Source organism: Panthera leo, chromosome D1 (assembly GCF_018350215.1).
Source record: "Panthera leo isolate Ple1 chromosome D1, P.leo_Ple1_pat1.1, whole genome shotgun sequence".
Classification (NCBI taxonomy): Eukaryota; Metazoa; Chordata; class Mammalia; order Carnivora; family Felidae; genus Panthera; species Panthera leo.
In genome coordinates this window covers 86,493,558-86,509,157 of record NC_056688.1, presented here as the reverse complement: position 1 = coordinate 86,509,157, position 15,600 = coordinate 86,493,558, and the positions used below count along the sequence as shown (strand labels likewise).

Genomic DNA, 15,600 nt, shown 5'->3' with positions numbered 1-15,600 from the left:
GCAGACTCCAGGCTCTGAGCTGTCAGCTCAGAGCTTGACGTGGGACTTGAACTCACAAGCTGTGAGATCATGACCTGAGCCGAAGTCAGATGCTTAACTGACTGAGCCACTAAGGAACCCCGATCCTTTTTTTTTTTTTTTAAGTGGAAACACAGAAAAAGTGATTTTTCAAAGGTAGAGGAAATATGAAATGGGATGGAAAGTCAATGTTTTGGAAGCCAAATTGAGTCCAAAAGATTTCAACAGTTGGAAATGACTTCCTAAAAGAAATAAAATGGAATTTGAAGGATAACTGTGTAGTTTTGAACTGGATTAAAAAAAATCATGTCTTCAAGCTCAAGGTTGGAGACATGTGCCTTACTTGCAGTTCTTGCTGTTGTGGACGATGGGGATTCTGTTTGAGGGGGGAAGACCACTGTGACCTGACTGCTAGAAGCGATGTCCCCTTAGATGCGTTCATTGAGTCCGGATAGCCTATGGGCCTAACGCATTGATAGTGTTGTGTTTGACTAGCATACTGATTTTCAGAAATTTGCAATGGAATCTCTTTGGCTGAGGCATGTACTCTCTGGCCTTACGCATTTATGTTATTTTCATAATTCTTAAACTTTTTGTGTTTATGGATGGTCCTCCTTCCCCACTCTTCTGGGGGCACTGGGATCCATTTTAAGCCCATGCTTTGAGAGAGACGTTACAAAAGGAAGGGAATCAAGAGGTGGATGATACAGACACTAAAGGAATTAGATACCAGTTTGTTATGATCATTGAGAGAACCCCAGCTCTGTACCCTGGAAAGCTGTCTTCAAATATTTGAAGGACTGTCATGTGGAAGAGGAGTTAGATTCCATCCATCTCATGGGACATTATGGACTCTGTGCCTTAACTTCAGTCACCCAGCTGAGAGGATACAGAGAGGGGCAAGCTGGTCTGTTTTCAAGGCCAAGTTTACCATAGAGCAGAGGAGACACGCAGGGTTGGCTGTAAAACACTAAGACTCTGTGGTTCTCCAGAAGACAGAAAGGAGGTGGCAGATTTCTGCTTGGCTCAGAAAGGCCTTTCTTCACAATTAAAGCACTCCCCAAATGGAATGGGATTCTTTAAAAATTTGCCACCAGTCATGTTGTGCAACTGTTGATGAGCTAGAAGGGCTTTGAAATGAGGGTTGGAGTAGATACCTTTTCTCCCTCTGTTAGTATACAGTCCCAAGACCACTGACCTGATTTCCTTTACTTATCTAGAGAGAGTTGTCACCATAGTAAATACCTGTGGGTTATACTTAGTGTTCTGGGCAGACCACACTGGGAAGAGCTTTGTAGGGTTTCCACAGTGTGGAATTACATTGATGTGTTTGTCTTCTGGAAACACCAAAGCCAGTAGGCAGGACCCAGCTGTAGTTTTTATTCATGGACTTGATTTGATAGAACCTAGGGGTTTATTTGGCAGGTAGAGTCTTGTTTCTGGTTGCTTCTTTTTTTTCCCCCCCTTAAGTTTATTTATTTTTGAGAGAGAGAGAGAGAGAGAGAGAGGGAGTGTGCAAGTGGGGGAGGGGCAGAGATAGAGAATCCCAAGAGGGGCTCTGTGCTGTCAGCCTGGAGCCCAATGCGGGGCGGGGTTCGAATCCACAAACGTGAGATCATGACCTGAACTGAAAATAACAGTTGGGTACTTTACTGGCTGAGCCACCCAGGCACCTCTCTGGTTGCTTCTTCGGTGTGTTGGCTTACATCTGGCTATGAGGTTACCTTTGAGTAGTATAGCACTTCATTTCCTGGAACAAGTATTTTGAGGAAAATCTATTTCTCACACTCTCCAGGAACCCAAGTAACATTCAGAGATCCGCTGCTAAGACAACAGATTCCTAATTCTTCCTCTTTGATAGCAGAACTTAAAAATAATTCAGATTTCAATTGTGTCCCTAGAGAGCCCTCAGCCCCAGAAAATGTGTAAGTCACATTTTGGCTCCATACAGATGATGAAGCCACACAGAGGCAGCATGTCTTCATGGCCTTCAAGGCAAAATGTTCTGGCCACATCATTCTTGTCCTGTCCTCTTTCTGCTACCACATCACCACTGTCATCAGTTCTTACATCCCCACTGCCTTTATAGTATGACTGTAAACTGCCACCCAGTTCCTGAAACTGCTCTCACTATCTATGCAAGGGAGACAGGCAATTCTTTCTAAAAAGCTTGGAGCCAGAATGAAACATGAAATTCCACAGCTGCTGTGGCTGCGGGATGTGCGGACCATGTCAGTCATCCTGGCAAACACCCTTTCTCTCCAGGAGTTCTCTCCCCCGTGGAAGTGGGAGTTGAGCCAGCCCCAGGTTTTCCCCACACCCTCAGATGGAGTGGGCTGATCAGCCAAGCTGCCTGCCTCCCACACTGGGACCCCTGGCATCTCTAGAGTAACACAGGCAGAGGGTGGAGGCTCTCAGCCCTGACAGTGAGTTAATTACACCTGGCGGCTTGGGGGGAAAAAGACTGTGCATGGACCTCATTATTCCCCAAGCTAATTTTGTAAAGCAGCTTTATAAATTCTACATACCATACAGTCCACTGGTTTGGAGTAGAGACATCAGTGGTTTTTAGTATATTCACAGAGTTGTACAACCGCTCCCACAGTTCTAGGACATTTTCAGCAATCACTCTCCCATTTCCCTCAGCTTCCCCAGTCCTAGGCAGCCAATCACCAAACCACTTTCTGTCTCTATAAATTTGCCTATTCTGGACATTTTGTTTAAATGGATGCACACACTGGGGCGCCTGGGTGGCTCGGTCGGTTGAGCGTCCAACTTTGGCCCAGGTCATGATCTCTTGGTTTGTGGGGTTGAGCCCTGTCAGGTTGTGTGTCGGGCTGTGTGCTGACAGCTCAGAGCCTGGAGCCTGCTTCGGATTCTGTGTCTCCCTCTCTCTCTGCCCCTCCCCTGCTCATGCTCTGTCTCTCTCTGTCTCAAAAATAAATCAAAAACATTAAAAAAAAAATAAATGGATGCACACAATAGGTGTGCCCTTTGTGGCTGGCTCCTTTCACTTAGCGTGTTTTCAGGGCTTGTCCACATTATCATGTATCAGTACTTCCCACCTTTTTATTGCCAAATAATATTCCAGTTTAGGAATATACTACGTTCATCCATTCATCAGCTGAGAGACATTTGGGTTGATTCCATCTTTTGGCTATTACGAATCATACTGCTAATACACAGTGTGTACATGTTTATGTGTAGATACATGTTTTCATGTCTCCTGGGAATATACCTAGAAGTGGAATTTCTGGGTCAGATTGTAACTTTATGTCTAATCTTTTGAGTAACTGCCAGATGTTTTCCAAAGCAGCTGCACCATTTCACAGATATATTTCATAGAAGCTCCTTGTGGTGATTCTAGATGTGATTATAATGTCCTGCCCATGTAGATAAGAATCTTTACTCTGCCTCATTTGGAAGTAAAATAATTGCAGAACAGATACCAGCTTTGACCTAAAGGAGAGAATACTTTCAGAGTATTCACTTCTCTCAAGTTGTTCATTTCAATGTTCCACATCCCTGAGCCCTTGCTGGAAAGGCCAGGATTAGCCTGAGCACCAACTAGAGGACTAGGCAATCTAATGTTAGGGAAGATTATCCAGTGTCCGCTTACGGCACGGGTTGGCTGCAAAGAGTTAAGTTGATCTGGAAAACTTATCTGTCGGTTAAGTGGAGAAGGGTCACTGATGTGTAATCCCCACTTCTGAGAATGTGACATTTCTTCTGTGTCATCACTTTCTTGGGGCTATCTGGTAGAAACTGAGTCACGAGGTGCCAACAAAAATCCATTGAACTTAATGTGAAACTTGAGGTATCTGCTCATTCCGGAGACATTCGCAGCTGTCTGTTCTGCTGGCTAGATGGTAAACAACTTGCTGGGGATGAAAGCCATTGTGACTTTTCCCAGCTTGTCTGAGAGGCATAGACACAGATGGCCTCCCTGAGCACAAGGGAGGGCCGCGTGGTGGTGATGCAAGGGTTGAACAGCCCCCTGCCCTTCACAAAGCCCTGCTTCCAGAGCAGCGAAGGACGCAAAAACCAATGGCTGTTGTCCTGTGGGCTTTTTAAAAACATTCTTCTGCTGCAGACGCGCATTTCTAAAGGGTGCCTGTGGACCGACCTGAGCCTTGTTCTTCCCTCTTTGTGTTTGCAGCCACAGCACAGGGTATGAGAGTGATAACCACACCACGCCCATCCTCTGCGGTGCCCAGTACAGAATACACACCCATGGCGTCTTTAGGGGCATTCAGGTGAGAACTCAGGTCGAGGGGAAGGGGGCTGGCTGGAAGGGGACGTCAATGCCTCTTTTCCTTCTCAACAGCCTTTCACTTGCTTGCTGATGGCCATTTGGCCCTGGTAAGTCTGTTCTTAATTATAGGCTCCTCTGACAATAAAGACCTCTCCTCTCCCGCTGGGCAGAGAGGACAGCCCCCTGTCCACAGGTCATTGTGAACGCGGTCATCTCCCTGACTCAGACCAAGATGCTTCTGGCAGAATCCCGTCCCTTCCCCCTTCACTGCTTAATTCACTCCTCCAGGTGGGCTTGAGGCTCTTGTAACTAATGACCTGGACTCCTGACTTCCCAAGTCAGACCCTTGAATTGGTCTGCATTGTAAAGTGCCCAAAGGTAGGCTCTGTCTTGCCGAGTGTTCTACTAACCATAATGATGGTAATGGCGCCCACTCTGTTGGTGCTGCCCCCTTTCTATGTGCCAGGCACTGTGCTGACCTTTGTAATGGGCTTTTTGTCTTAATAGACGTAATTTTTGGAGCAGTTTTAGGTTTAAGGAAAAATTGTGCAGAAAGTACAGAGTTCCCATATTCTCCCTCATCCCCACCCTCCCCCACAGTCTTCCCTATTGTTAATATCTTGCATTGGTGTGGTACACTTGTTACAATTGATGAGCCAGTATTGGTGTGTTACTGTTAATGAAAGTCCATAGTTTACACTAGGGTTGACTTTTTGCGCTGTGTGGTTCCATGGGTTTTGTTAAATGTGTCATGTCACGGGTCTACCGTTAACATTATTGCACAGAATAGTTCAACTGCCTAAAAATAAAAATGTCTATGTTCTACCTACTCATCCGTCCCCCCTTCTTCCCCTCCCCCAGACAGCCACTGATCTTTTCATTGTGTCTGTAGTTTCACCTTTCCCCCAAATGTCATATAGTTGGAATCACACAGTTCAGACTCACTTCTGCCACTTAGCAGTAGGCATTTAAGGTTCTATACTTAAACTTTCTTTTTCCATTTAATCCTTAGTGCACCTCTACGAGGTAGGTATTATTATCTCCACTTTATGGATGAGGAGACTGAAGGCCAGAGATGAGTGGCTTGTCCACAATCACATAACTACTTATAAAGCAAGCTTTGCCTGACTCCAGAGCCCCTGTTTTTAACTACCACGTTGCATTGCTTAGGGAAACAGGGGGCTGTGAACAGTTTGGAGGAGAGGGGTCTCCAAGGAGAGTGAGGAAAGAAAAGTAAAAAGGTAAACATTCTGGAGAATTCGGGGAAGTCAATGGAAGGCCACCTCAGCAGAGCCTCTTTGGGGAGGTCAGAACCACACGCAGTGACCAAGGGTTTGCGTGTGTGGCTTTCACTTGTGACTCCGTGGCTGTAACATGAGTAACTGTGGTTATACTTCACCAGCATAATCAGTACTCTAGAAAAAAGTTGTGTGTGACCCAGGTCCCCACATGACGTGTGGGGCAGGTAGCTCTGAGATGTTCTGACTGATGTTCCCAGAAGCATCATGGTGACAGAACAGCATGTGCCCTCAGCCCAAACCTTCCAGGGGTGAGAATAAAGCCGAGGATTGCAGAAATACGGAAGTCTGATGGAAGTATGGGAAGAGTCATCCCAGTCTCTCCTTCAACAAATACCACTGGAATCCTCCACCAGGACCCTTGACTGACATTGACAACTCAGTTTTATATCCCAGTGCTGTGTGTGCTGCATCTAGATTGAATTAAAGGAAGTGAAGGAAGCTCCATTTGTCTTTCTTTCCACAAAGCCCGGTTTGTCAGACTCGCTGTCATGGCTGCTGATAGACTCCAGATCTCACAGGTGCTGTTTCACTACCGACTCATTTTCTCCTAGAGTCTACCATTCAAACGTAGCTGGTTCACCATTTAAATTTACGCCACCATTTGCCTTGAGACACTGTGGCCTGTCAACAGCAAAGTTGTATGTCACTAAGTACTTTTCCTTCAAAAAAGAAGCTCTCACAGTGCAAGGCAGTGTGAAATAGAAACTAGAACATAAGCATAGTGTGGAAAATGCACAGAGCAGGGGATGGGTTAAGCTCGGAGGCAGTTCCAGGTCTTAAAACATAGATGTGTTCTTTGGTCTTGACTTTTGCACATCTGTAAGAGAGTAAGGAGGATTCAGTGGCCCCTGGGGCACTCCCACTGCTCCTGTCTAGGGGTCATTGATCCTGAGAGCAGGAAAAATTTGCCTCACTATGTCCTTTTAGCACCTTGTCATGAAGGACTGACCATTCACCTACCCACTCCCACAAGATCAAGGGAATAAACAGTGAAGGACATGTAAAGTGCACAGAAGGCAGACAGTGTTTTCTGGTGGTATTACTAAATGTTTACACTGGCTACACCATTGGCTTTTGGTGGTTTTAGCCCCTTCACAAAGAGAACCCTCAAATCTCAGGGGCTCCTCCTTCCTTGTCATTTACTCCCACATGGAAAGTGTGGTCAGTTTGGGGTTCATTTAGTATCCCATATTTCTCTCTAATAAGGACTTCCCTACCTGTTGCAGGTGGGGCCTGAGGTCATGTGGCCATGTGTCCAAATGGGAGGAAGTAGAATAGAACCTGGGACTTTGGACTTCCAGACCTCACTGCCTCAAGTGGAGAAGCTGAGGGATGGGATGGATTGGGAGCTCTTATAGCATCAGAATTTCTTTGCCAGATCCTCTGGATCAGTGTCCCCAGACAGACAGATGAAGTACTGATTCTGGTTGATCAATAGTGATGACGTTGAAGTATTGCATTGTAGAATGTCCTGCTCTGTCACCCATTAGTGATGCTTGCTGTGGGCATCTGAGGTATGCATGGAAATGGTTTTAGGTTTTAATATCTGCCATCCCTTCCTCAGGTTTAATCTAAAGCTCACTTTCCCTCAGGACTGACACGAATGTTCACATGTGGCTTAAAGCCTCCATTCTCTTACACTCTGCCTACAGGATGTGCGACGTGTGCCCGGAGTTGCCCCGACTCTTGTCCGGTCGGCATCGGAGACCAGTGAGAAACGCCCCTTCATGTGTGCTTACCCGGGCTGCAATAAGAGATATTTTAAGCTGTCACATTTACAGATGCACAGCCGGAAGCACACTGGTAAGTGTGTCCGCTGTCCAGCCTTGTTTCCGGTGGCCTTTGGGCAAGGGTGGTTCAGGAGCTCCTACTCCTGGCTGTCACACCTCTAAGGACACAGGAGATTTCTTGGATTGACAGTAGGCAGTGCTTTGAAAGGTTTGGCCAAGGTGATTAAAAAAAAAAAAAAAAAGGCTGCAGGGGCATTTTGCATCCTGACTGTCTATCCTTTAATAAAAAAAGTCAGTAAACTGTCTTCAGGAAGGGCTAAGCAGAGTGATGGAAAGAGAATTCCACAGAACTAAAGAGACTTACTTGTCTTTGAATTCAGGCTACACGACCAAATGGTGAGACATTGAGCATTTGGTCCTCATTTTGCCTTGTGGAAGATGGAAATGACAATGCCTACCTTATGTAATTTTTAAGACTAGGTTAACTTTAAAAAATGTTTTCTAATGTTTATTTATTTTTGAGAGAAGGAGAGACAGAGTGTGAGTGGGGGAGGGTCAGAAGGAGAGGGAGACACAGAATCTGAAGCAGGCTCCAGGCTCTGAGCTGTGAGCACAGAGCCCAACGTGGGGCTCAAACTCACAAACTAAGAGATCATGACCTGAGCTGAAGTCGGATGCTTAACCAACTGAGCTACCCAGGTGCCCCCAAACTAGATTATCTTTGAAAATAAAATTGGATTAAAGGCATTAGATATGAAGCATGTAGTATAGTACGCTATGTCAATGGCCTGAATAAACAATAGTGTCACTATTGTTTTGTTAAAGAGAGAGGTTCTCTATTAGGCTCTCTAAGGAGAGAGGACCTATTCTGGGAGTTTGGTAATAAGACAGTTTGAGAGATTGATGGGCAAGGGCATCATAAGACTTAAGGAGAGATGGTCCAAAGAAAAACTTTTAACTGCTTGATTAGTAATAACCAACCAGATAGGAATAGGAAAATGGATTTGTAGGTTTAATTTTTGTTTTCAATCTTAAAAAAAAAAACAACATGATTTTTGATGATGTGTCAAGGAAGGCTGGGTTTTCCCACAGGTCAAGGGATTTGCCTCCCTCTAGGGAAGAGAATTGGCCTCGTCTGGTTCTTGGCCATCTTGGATGTGATTTTATTATTGATCACAGATGTTTGCTGTTGGCCTTGTGGGCACTGGATGGGAGTGTGGTTGAGTGTCGGCTGCAGGGAAAGAGTGTGGAACACAGCCTTTCCTGCAGGGGGGTTGGTGTCATTTTTTCCCCATAACTGGAAGGACAGCTTCATTGTTACAACTACCCTTACTGTTTTGTTATTACTGCTTATTTTGCTTTGGGGAAGCTGAAGGAGAGAGTGAGTTCGCACTCAGTAGACCACATGCTTTGAGGCTAAAGGTGAGAGAACTAGGGATGTTATATTTTTACATGTTTCCCCAAATATGATCATATGAGAAGTATCTGTTAAAGTTATAAGGAAAATAATGGAGTAAAATTGTGACTGGAGAAATGCAAGAGAATGCATTGAAGGCAATATGGTTGTTGAAACCTTTAATGGGGAAGAGACACTTAGCAAGCAGTAAAGGGGAGATGTCCGTGTGAAGGGAAAGCAGTGGACAAGCTAACCAAGACCCTCAGACCCACCTGAGGCTCTAAGAAGCTCTTCTTTGCAGAAGACAGGACAGCAGCCTGGTATTTAACAGTCCTGCAGCCCTTTTCTTGAAAGAATGCAATCTTATCTATATGTAACAATGTTAAGTACTTCTGTATTAAATACTTTTTATGTGCCAGACTCTCCACATGCATTATTTCATTTAATCCTCATACACCTGAACAGTTATCAGGTGGGTAGGATATAGTGGAAGCAGGACCCAAACTCATGCCTTTTAACTCCCAAGTCACAAACTCCCTTCTCAAAAGTTTAGAGTCTGTTTTGGAGCTAGGCTACACACAAATGAAAAGAGATGAAGAGAGCATAGGATAATGTACTAGAACAGAGGCTGGAGGAACTTGAGGAGAGTTGCTGATTTGAGCTAAAGTCATCCCAGAAGGAGGAAGGGCTTAAGCTAACCATCAGAGGGTTGGTACGGTACAGTAGAGGAAGTCAAGAAGGAGCAGAAGCAGAAAGGCAGGGAAAAGATATTAGACTGAGTAGTGTTGTTGAAGTATAAGGCACCAGGCCAGATGTAAATACAAAGTTAACGGGAGGCTTCTGCCCTCAGGATTTTCCAGCCCACGGTGAAAGGCAGCCCTGGACGCAGACTCCCACGTTAGGTGTTCTATGATCAATTCTGTACTGAGGGAAGGAAGGGCTTTCAATCTGAACATGAAATTTCCAAGAAGGCATTGAAGAGGAAACAAAGGGCATTAGAGAGGGATGTACGGCAGACTTTTTGATGGGTGGGAACGTAGATGGAGATAGGGACAAATGGCGGTTGGGGTCAGCAAAGTGCAAGGCAGATTTGGGGAAGGGTGAGCTCTGGGATAGCAGGAATGCAGACTAATCAGGGGGAATAGAGGAAGTTATGAGGCCTGAAAGGCAACTAAGGACTGCCCTGCAACAGAAAGACTGACTGGTCCTGGGATAGCTTGCTCTCCATCCCAGAACACTGGTGACTCAGAATTCTCATAAGAAGGTGGGAAGGCCCAAGGTCGCTCAGTGCACTCATGGGGCTTAGTTCCCAGTATTTGGCTGAACTTTCTCTAGCAAGGACAGGGGTGGGGCTTCTGCATTCTGAGGCAGAAGGTTGTGTAATCCCACTACTGATGTCTCTCGGATAAAGGGATACCAGAATCTTTCTAAATACTTTGGCTCCTGGTTTAACTTGGGTGTCTCACAACCATGGGGCTTTTTGTGCTTGATTCAGGAATGAGAAGTCAGTAGTGGAGAGCACCAAATCTTTAGGCCATAAAACATAAAACACTTATTTCATGAGGCCAGCTCCAAGGCATATCCATTCCAGAATTCTGCCTCCAACTCAGTTTAGGAGTTAACACTTTTTTGGTTTATTATTGATCTAAAGATTCTCTACCAGTATTTAATTTAATTTAATTTTATTTTATTTTATTTAATTTAATTTAATTTTTATTTTTATTTATTTATTATTTTTTTTTTAGCAGTGCTCTGGGCTAAGCTCTTTATGTGGATGGTCTTGTTTAATCTGCTCATAAATCCTTTGAAGCTGTCAGATTATCAGCCCCATTTCTCAATAAGGAAATAGCCCCTCACCCAGAGCTTTAAGTGTCAGAGCTGGATGTGACCCTAGTGTCAGACTTCAGAACCTGAGCTCCTGTCCACTTGTAACTTGCAGGTTAGGGACCGTCCTCAATCAACCAGTTCCCCATTCTACACCCAGCTTAGTACAGGTGGGCCTTTAGCCTCCCATTGCCATTGGCCTCACCACCCTAGCAAGGTCCATCAAGTGCCTTAGGCATTTTGGGATCCCTTCAGTTCCCTGAGGAGAAGTAGCCTTTAATGACATCCCCATCTCCAGTGTCATTTTCAAATGGAATGTGTGTCTTCCCCAAGGTGAGAAACCATACCAATGTGACTTCAAGGACTGTGAGCGAAGGTTTTCTCGTTCAGACCAGCTCAAAAGACACCAAAGGAGACACACAGGTTTGTAGGCTCACTTCTCCTTGCTGGTAGTATGTTCTGGGTTTCAGCTGCTTTTGTGATTCTCTTTGTTGTTGAATATGGATGGGAGAGGGTTAGCCATTTGTTTAGTTTTTCCAATAATTCCCTCCCCCTCAACTATCTGGGGGTTTTCCTGTTCTTAAAAAAAAAAAAAGAAAGAAAGAAAAGGAAACAGCCCACATTTCTCCAGCAAACCGCGGAACAGTGGGATCCCACCAGCCATCTGCTGATGACACGTTGAGCAGCAGCAAAGAACAGGGTGGTGGAGAGCATAATCCAATTGATAGTGTGTGATTCACTTTTTCAGTCTCGGACACAGCTGGGACGTTGGTGAGAAGCTGGACGTTTGTGGTTAAGGACTAGTTGTTCCCAAAACAGAAGCAGGTCTTCAAGGATTACTGTTGCAGAATCAGGTGGTTTCATGCTAGGCCTGGGGATCTGGGGAAATCTGAGGGTGAGACAGACATCACAGGTGGCTGGAAATGCCCGGCTCTTCGGGCCACCAGGAAGCAGGCCTTGTGGGCCTCGTTATGCTCCCACATTGTTAGGGCTGCGGCTAGACCTTCTCTGTCCGTTTAGGTGTGAAACCATTCCAGTGTAAAACTTGTCAGCGAAAGTTCTCCCGGTCTGACCACCTGAAGACCCACACCAGGACTCATACAGGTAAAACAAGTGCGTAAACTTTTCTTCACATTTATTTTTCATTATTTTTTTAAAAAAAAATACTGTTGAATGAAGTTGTTTGTGATGAGAGAGAGTGGAAAAGTCTAGTGCAGAAGTTCTGAGCAGGTTTAGAGGCAGTTGAGAGGAAGAACAATGCATGGCGGTCTTTAAATAATAACATTGTTTCAGAAGAGGTGGGTGGGAACTACTAGCAAAAGGGAGATGTGAAAAGAACTTATTACTGAGCGTTCAGAACAAAAGGAAGAGTTGAAGTAGCCCAGTTTTCTGTCACATCACATTGCATTACTCAGTTTGATAGGATAATCAACTTTACAGAAAAACAGAAATTCTTCCAAGCCAGATATTTATTCTTTGGAGAGCTCACATTTCATGACACAATTTTCAGAGATCTGAATCCTTGCTGTGCTAAAAGTTAATGTCCCAGGAGCAGTCATGGTTTCTGCCAGACTTGTATCAGCATATGGCTACTATTTCCTTTCTACTGGTATAGAGAGGGGAATAAGACATTTATTCCCTGGCTGCTGAAAGTTTTTGCTTTTCCACAAGACTGGTGTGATTCATAATGAAAATAGCTCCATCTTTGTTATGTATTTTCTAACTTTGGGAGGAGGGCCAAGGCTTAGGGTTATCTCACTGTATTTTTGCAACACCCTTGTAAGAAGAGGAGGGTAGGCATGTTTTATCCCCATTTTCCAGATCAGGAGACTGAGGCACATAGTCATGAAATGACTTATTTACAGTCCCAAAGCTAGTAAGTAGCAAACCCAATTCTGTCTGCTCCCAGTCCCACAATATCCCACAGCCTTCTTTGTTGGAGAAAGAGCATGGGTTCATCTCACAGCCCAGGGAATATAGAAATCAGGAAGAGAGTCAATGTCAGCAAAGCTGAATGGCATTGAGAGACTGAGGAGCGTAACTGACCAACAAGAGAAAGGGTTGGGATGTGTCTATTAGGAGATAACCTTTGACAGTCTGGCTGGAGGTCGGGTGGAGGGGCAGGAGCTAGATCAGGAAGAGCAGAGGAACAGTGAGTGAGAGGGGAAGGAAAACGTGAGATCATGAGTCTCAGATTCTCAGCCCAAATAGGCTGCATTTACAGAGTCAAGGCATCTGTGCCCCCGAGTTGGTGGGATGCGCATAAATTTTGCCCTACTCAGATGCCTTTGGTAGCTTCTTTTCCTTGGTCCCAAGCTCATAATTTGGTGAGAAACTTACCGTCCCTTGTACCCTGCCCCTTCTGCCCCACTTCCCCATTCCATCCATTGAACCCTGTGCATATCTGCACCCTGTGCAAAATGACCTGTGTCACTGGCAGACTGTTTCACCCTGTATTTGATCAGCCCCCAGTCCTGACGCTGGGACAGTGCCTCCCCTGGGACATTTCTTGGTGCTTGTCCCAAACAATAATTCTCATAGGAGAGGCAAACTGGAAAGATCTCCCTAGTGGACCAGAGATAGGCTCCTGTAGTATTTTTACTTAGGATAAAGCCACAGCTCTATTTCCATTATGGCCAGGTCTGGGAGGTGGGATACTGCAAAGTGCGTGAACCTTGGAATAGACAGACCTGGATTTAAGTCCTGCTTGGGTCTGCCCTCACCAGATGTCCAGCTTCATATCTAGAGTGGGGATACCGATGCTTCTGTTACAGGGCTGTTGCAAGGAATACATGAAATAATGTATATAGATGATGCCTAGCACAAGGCTGGGCATATTTAATTTAAGGCCCTCTTTATCCTCCCTATCCAGAATGAAGCTTGGAAGGAACTTCTGAGAGCTCCTTAGATGGAAAAGTCTCAATCTTTTGGCAATCTTGTTAAGAATCTTAAAACTATGATAGGGATTATACTCTGAGTAACACTTTAATGTTAAAGAAGCAAATATCCTGCAAACTGGTGTCAGGGATATATTTTAAAATATCCAGCCCATTCAGAATATCTACACAGACAGACACAGTAAAGTTACAGTCATAGCTCTGTTATTGGATGGCAATCGATCCGTTAGTATCCAGAGTAATGATCCTGAGCCCCTGCAGCCCAGATGAGCTCAATTCCCTGAAGAGGCAGTGGAGGGGAAGCATTTACACAATTCCCAAAATGGCCTAATAGCAGAGGCCGAAACAAATGTTTCTCCCCCTTGATGACATATGAATTGCCCAGACACTTTCATTAACAAGACTCATTCCTTCTCTGCCATTTCCCCAGTCTTCTGACTGAATAATATTTTATAATTTTTACAGTTTTTCAATCCTTAAGGGCCCAGAGGTGCTGCCGTTTCAAGGCTGCCTATGAAATGAGCCCGATTTGTTAGCCTAGGGAAAGAGCTAGAGGGAATCGGGAGTGGGTGTCTTGGGATAATTTAACTCAGGCCTTTGATAGTTGAACTTGTGCCCAGTCTCTCCGCTGCAAGTGTCTCTGACTGGCAATTGTGTCAACAGGTGAAAAGCCCTTCAGCTGTCGGTGGCCCAGTTGTCAGAAAAAGTTTGCCCGGTCAGACGAACTAGTCCGCCATCACAACATGCACCAGAGAAACATGACCAAACTCCAGCTGGCGCTTTGAGGGGTCCGACCCGGGGACAGTTCTGTGGCCCAGGCAGGACAGTGTGTGAACTGCTTTCCAATCTGACTTTAAAGTTCCTCCACACTCACCTCTCTAAGAAGGAAATGGCAGGTGATCTTCACCCAGCTTCCAAGACAAGATGCCTGTACCACTGGATCCTACCAGGTTTGCCCGGAGGAGTTGGGCTCTGCTTTGCCTGCTTTTAGTCAGCTCGAAGGCCCTGGAGAAGTGGCTAACAATGTCCAGTTAGTTAAAAGCCCATCTCTGCCATTTGGTCTGGATTTTCACTGTAAGAAGAGCCATTGTTGATAATGTCCCCCCGCCCTCTTCTTCTCCTTTTACGCTCTTTTCACTAGGAATGGAGTCATTGTACCATTTTCCATCATAGAATATTTATAGGCCAGGGCATGTGTATGTGTCTGCTAATGTAAACTTTGTCATGGTTTCCATTTACTAACAGCAAGAAATAAATCAGAGAGCAAGGCACCGGGAGTGAGTCCCGTCCGACATTCCGGAGGTTAGGCAGGCAGCTAACCTGGAAGGCAGGATGTAGGACTACCATGCAACTTTAAAAATTTCGTGTGTTTCAAGCAGCTGAAAAAAGAATCCGAACTAACCAGTACCTCTGTAGAGAAACCTAAAAGAATTTTTCCGTTCAGTTAATACAATGTTAACATTAGCACAATGCTGTTAAGAAACTGTGCTTGAAGATCTGAGATTTTGGTTTTGTTTATTTTTGACTTTTTTGAGCGGTAATCCTATGCATCTTCAGAGATGTACATATTTCCTCACACACAAAAAGTGGAATTCATTATTATCATTTGGGGTGTCCTCTTAGTGTACAGACCACGCTGGTTATGTGGCTTCAAGTTGTAAAAATTAAAGTGACTCTGAAAGAAAATAGGGCTGGTCCAGGATCTCCACTGATAACTTTGAGTCTACCAGTGTATGTGAAAAAAATGAGACTGGTGTGAGGAAATCCATTGTTTAAAGGTGGTTGGGTGTGTGTATGTGTGTGTGTGTGCAAACGAGGGTGTTTGTTATTTACTGTTGCTTGAAATTATTGTGTAAATAAAAATACTGATAATGATTTGCTCTTTGACAACTGAAGTTAGGAAATGTATAAATGTTAGATGCATCACTGTTTTGGTGTTGATCTTACAACGTATCAATGATAACACTAAAAATGTAACCTGCATTTTTCACTTCGCTCTCAATTAATTAAAGTCTATTCAAAAGGAAAGTGGCAAGATTGTATCGGCTGTATTGTGTTCAAATCTTAAGGACAGTTGAGACAGTCTTAAACAGGTAAGAAGATGCTACTGACATGGACAATCACAAGAACTAGTGTAGTCTATCCTGGTCCTGACTATTATCTGTTTCTCTCTGTCAAA

The 15,600-nt window shown here is 44.6% G+C and overlaps 1 protein-coding gene across 6 annotated transcripts in view; it reads left to right on the top strand.

Moving 5' to 3' along the window:
* WT1 (WT1 transcription factor) overlaps nt 1-15,449 on the top strand; it is a 49,737-nt gene extending 34,288 nt beyond the window's left edge. For 5 of the 6 annotated variants that reach the window (XM_042904293.1, XM_042904294.1, XM_042904297.1 and 2 more), the window contains 5 exons: nt 4,178-4,274; nt 7,227-7,377; nt 10,858-10,947; nt 11,545-11,637; nt 14,085-15,449. In XM_042904293.1, the coding sequence (XP_042760227.1) occupies nt 4,178-4,274; nt 7,227-7,377; nt 10,858-10,947; nt 11,545-11,637; nt 14,085-14,206 (553 nt within the window). In that variant the 3' untranslated portion in view covers nt 14,207-15,449. The remainder of the gene's footprint in view (nt 1-4,177; nt 4,275-7,226; nt 7,378-10,857; nt 10,948-11,544; nt 11,638-14,084) is intronic. The other variant, XM_042904295.1, reaches the window with a different exon arrangement.
* The last annotated feature ends 151 nt before the right edge of the window (nt 15,450-15,600 follow it).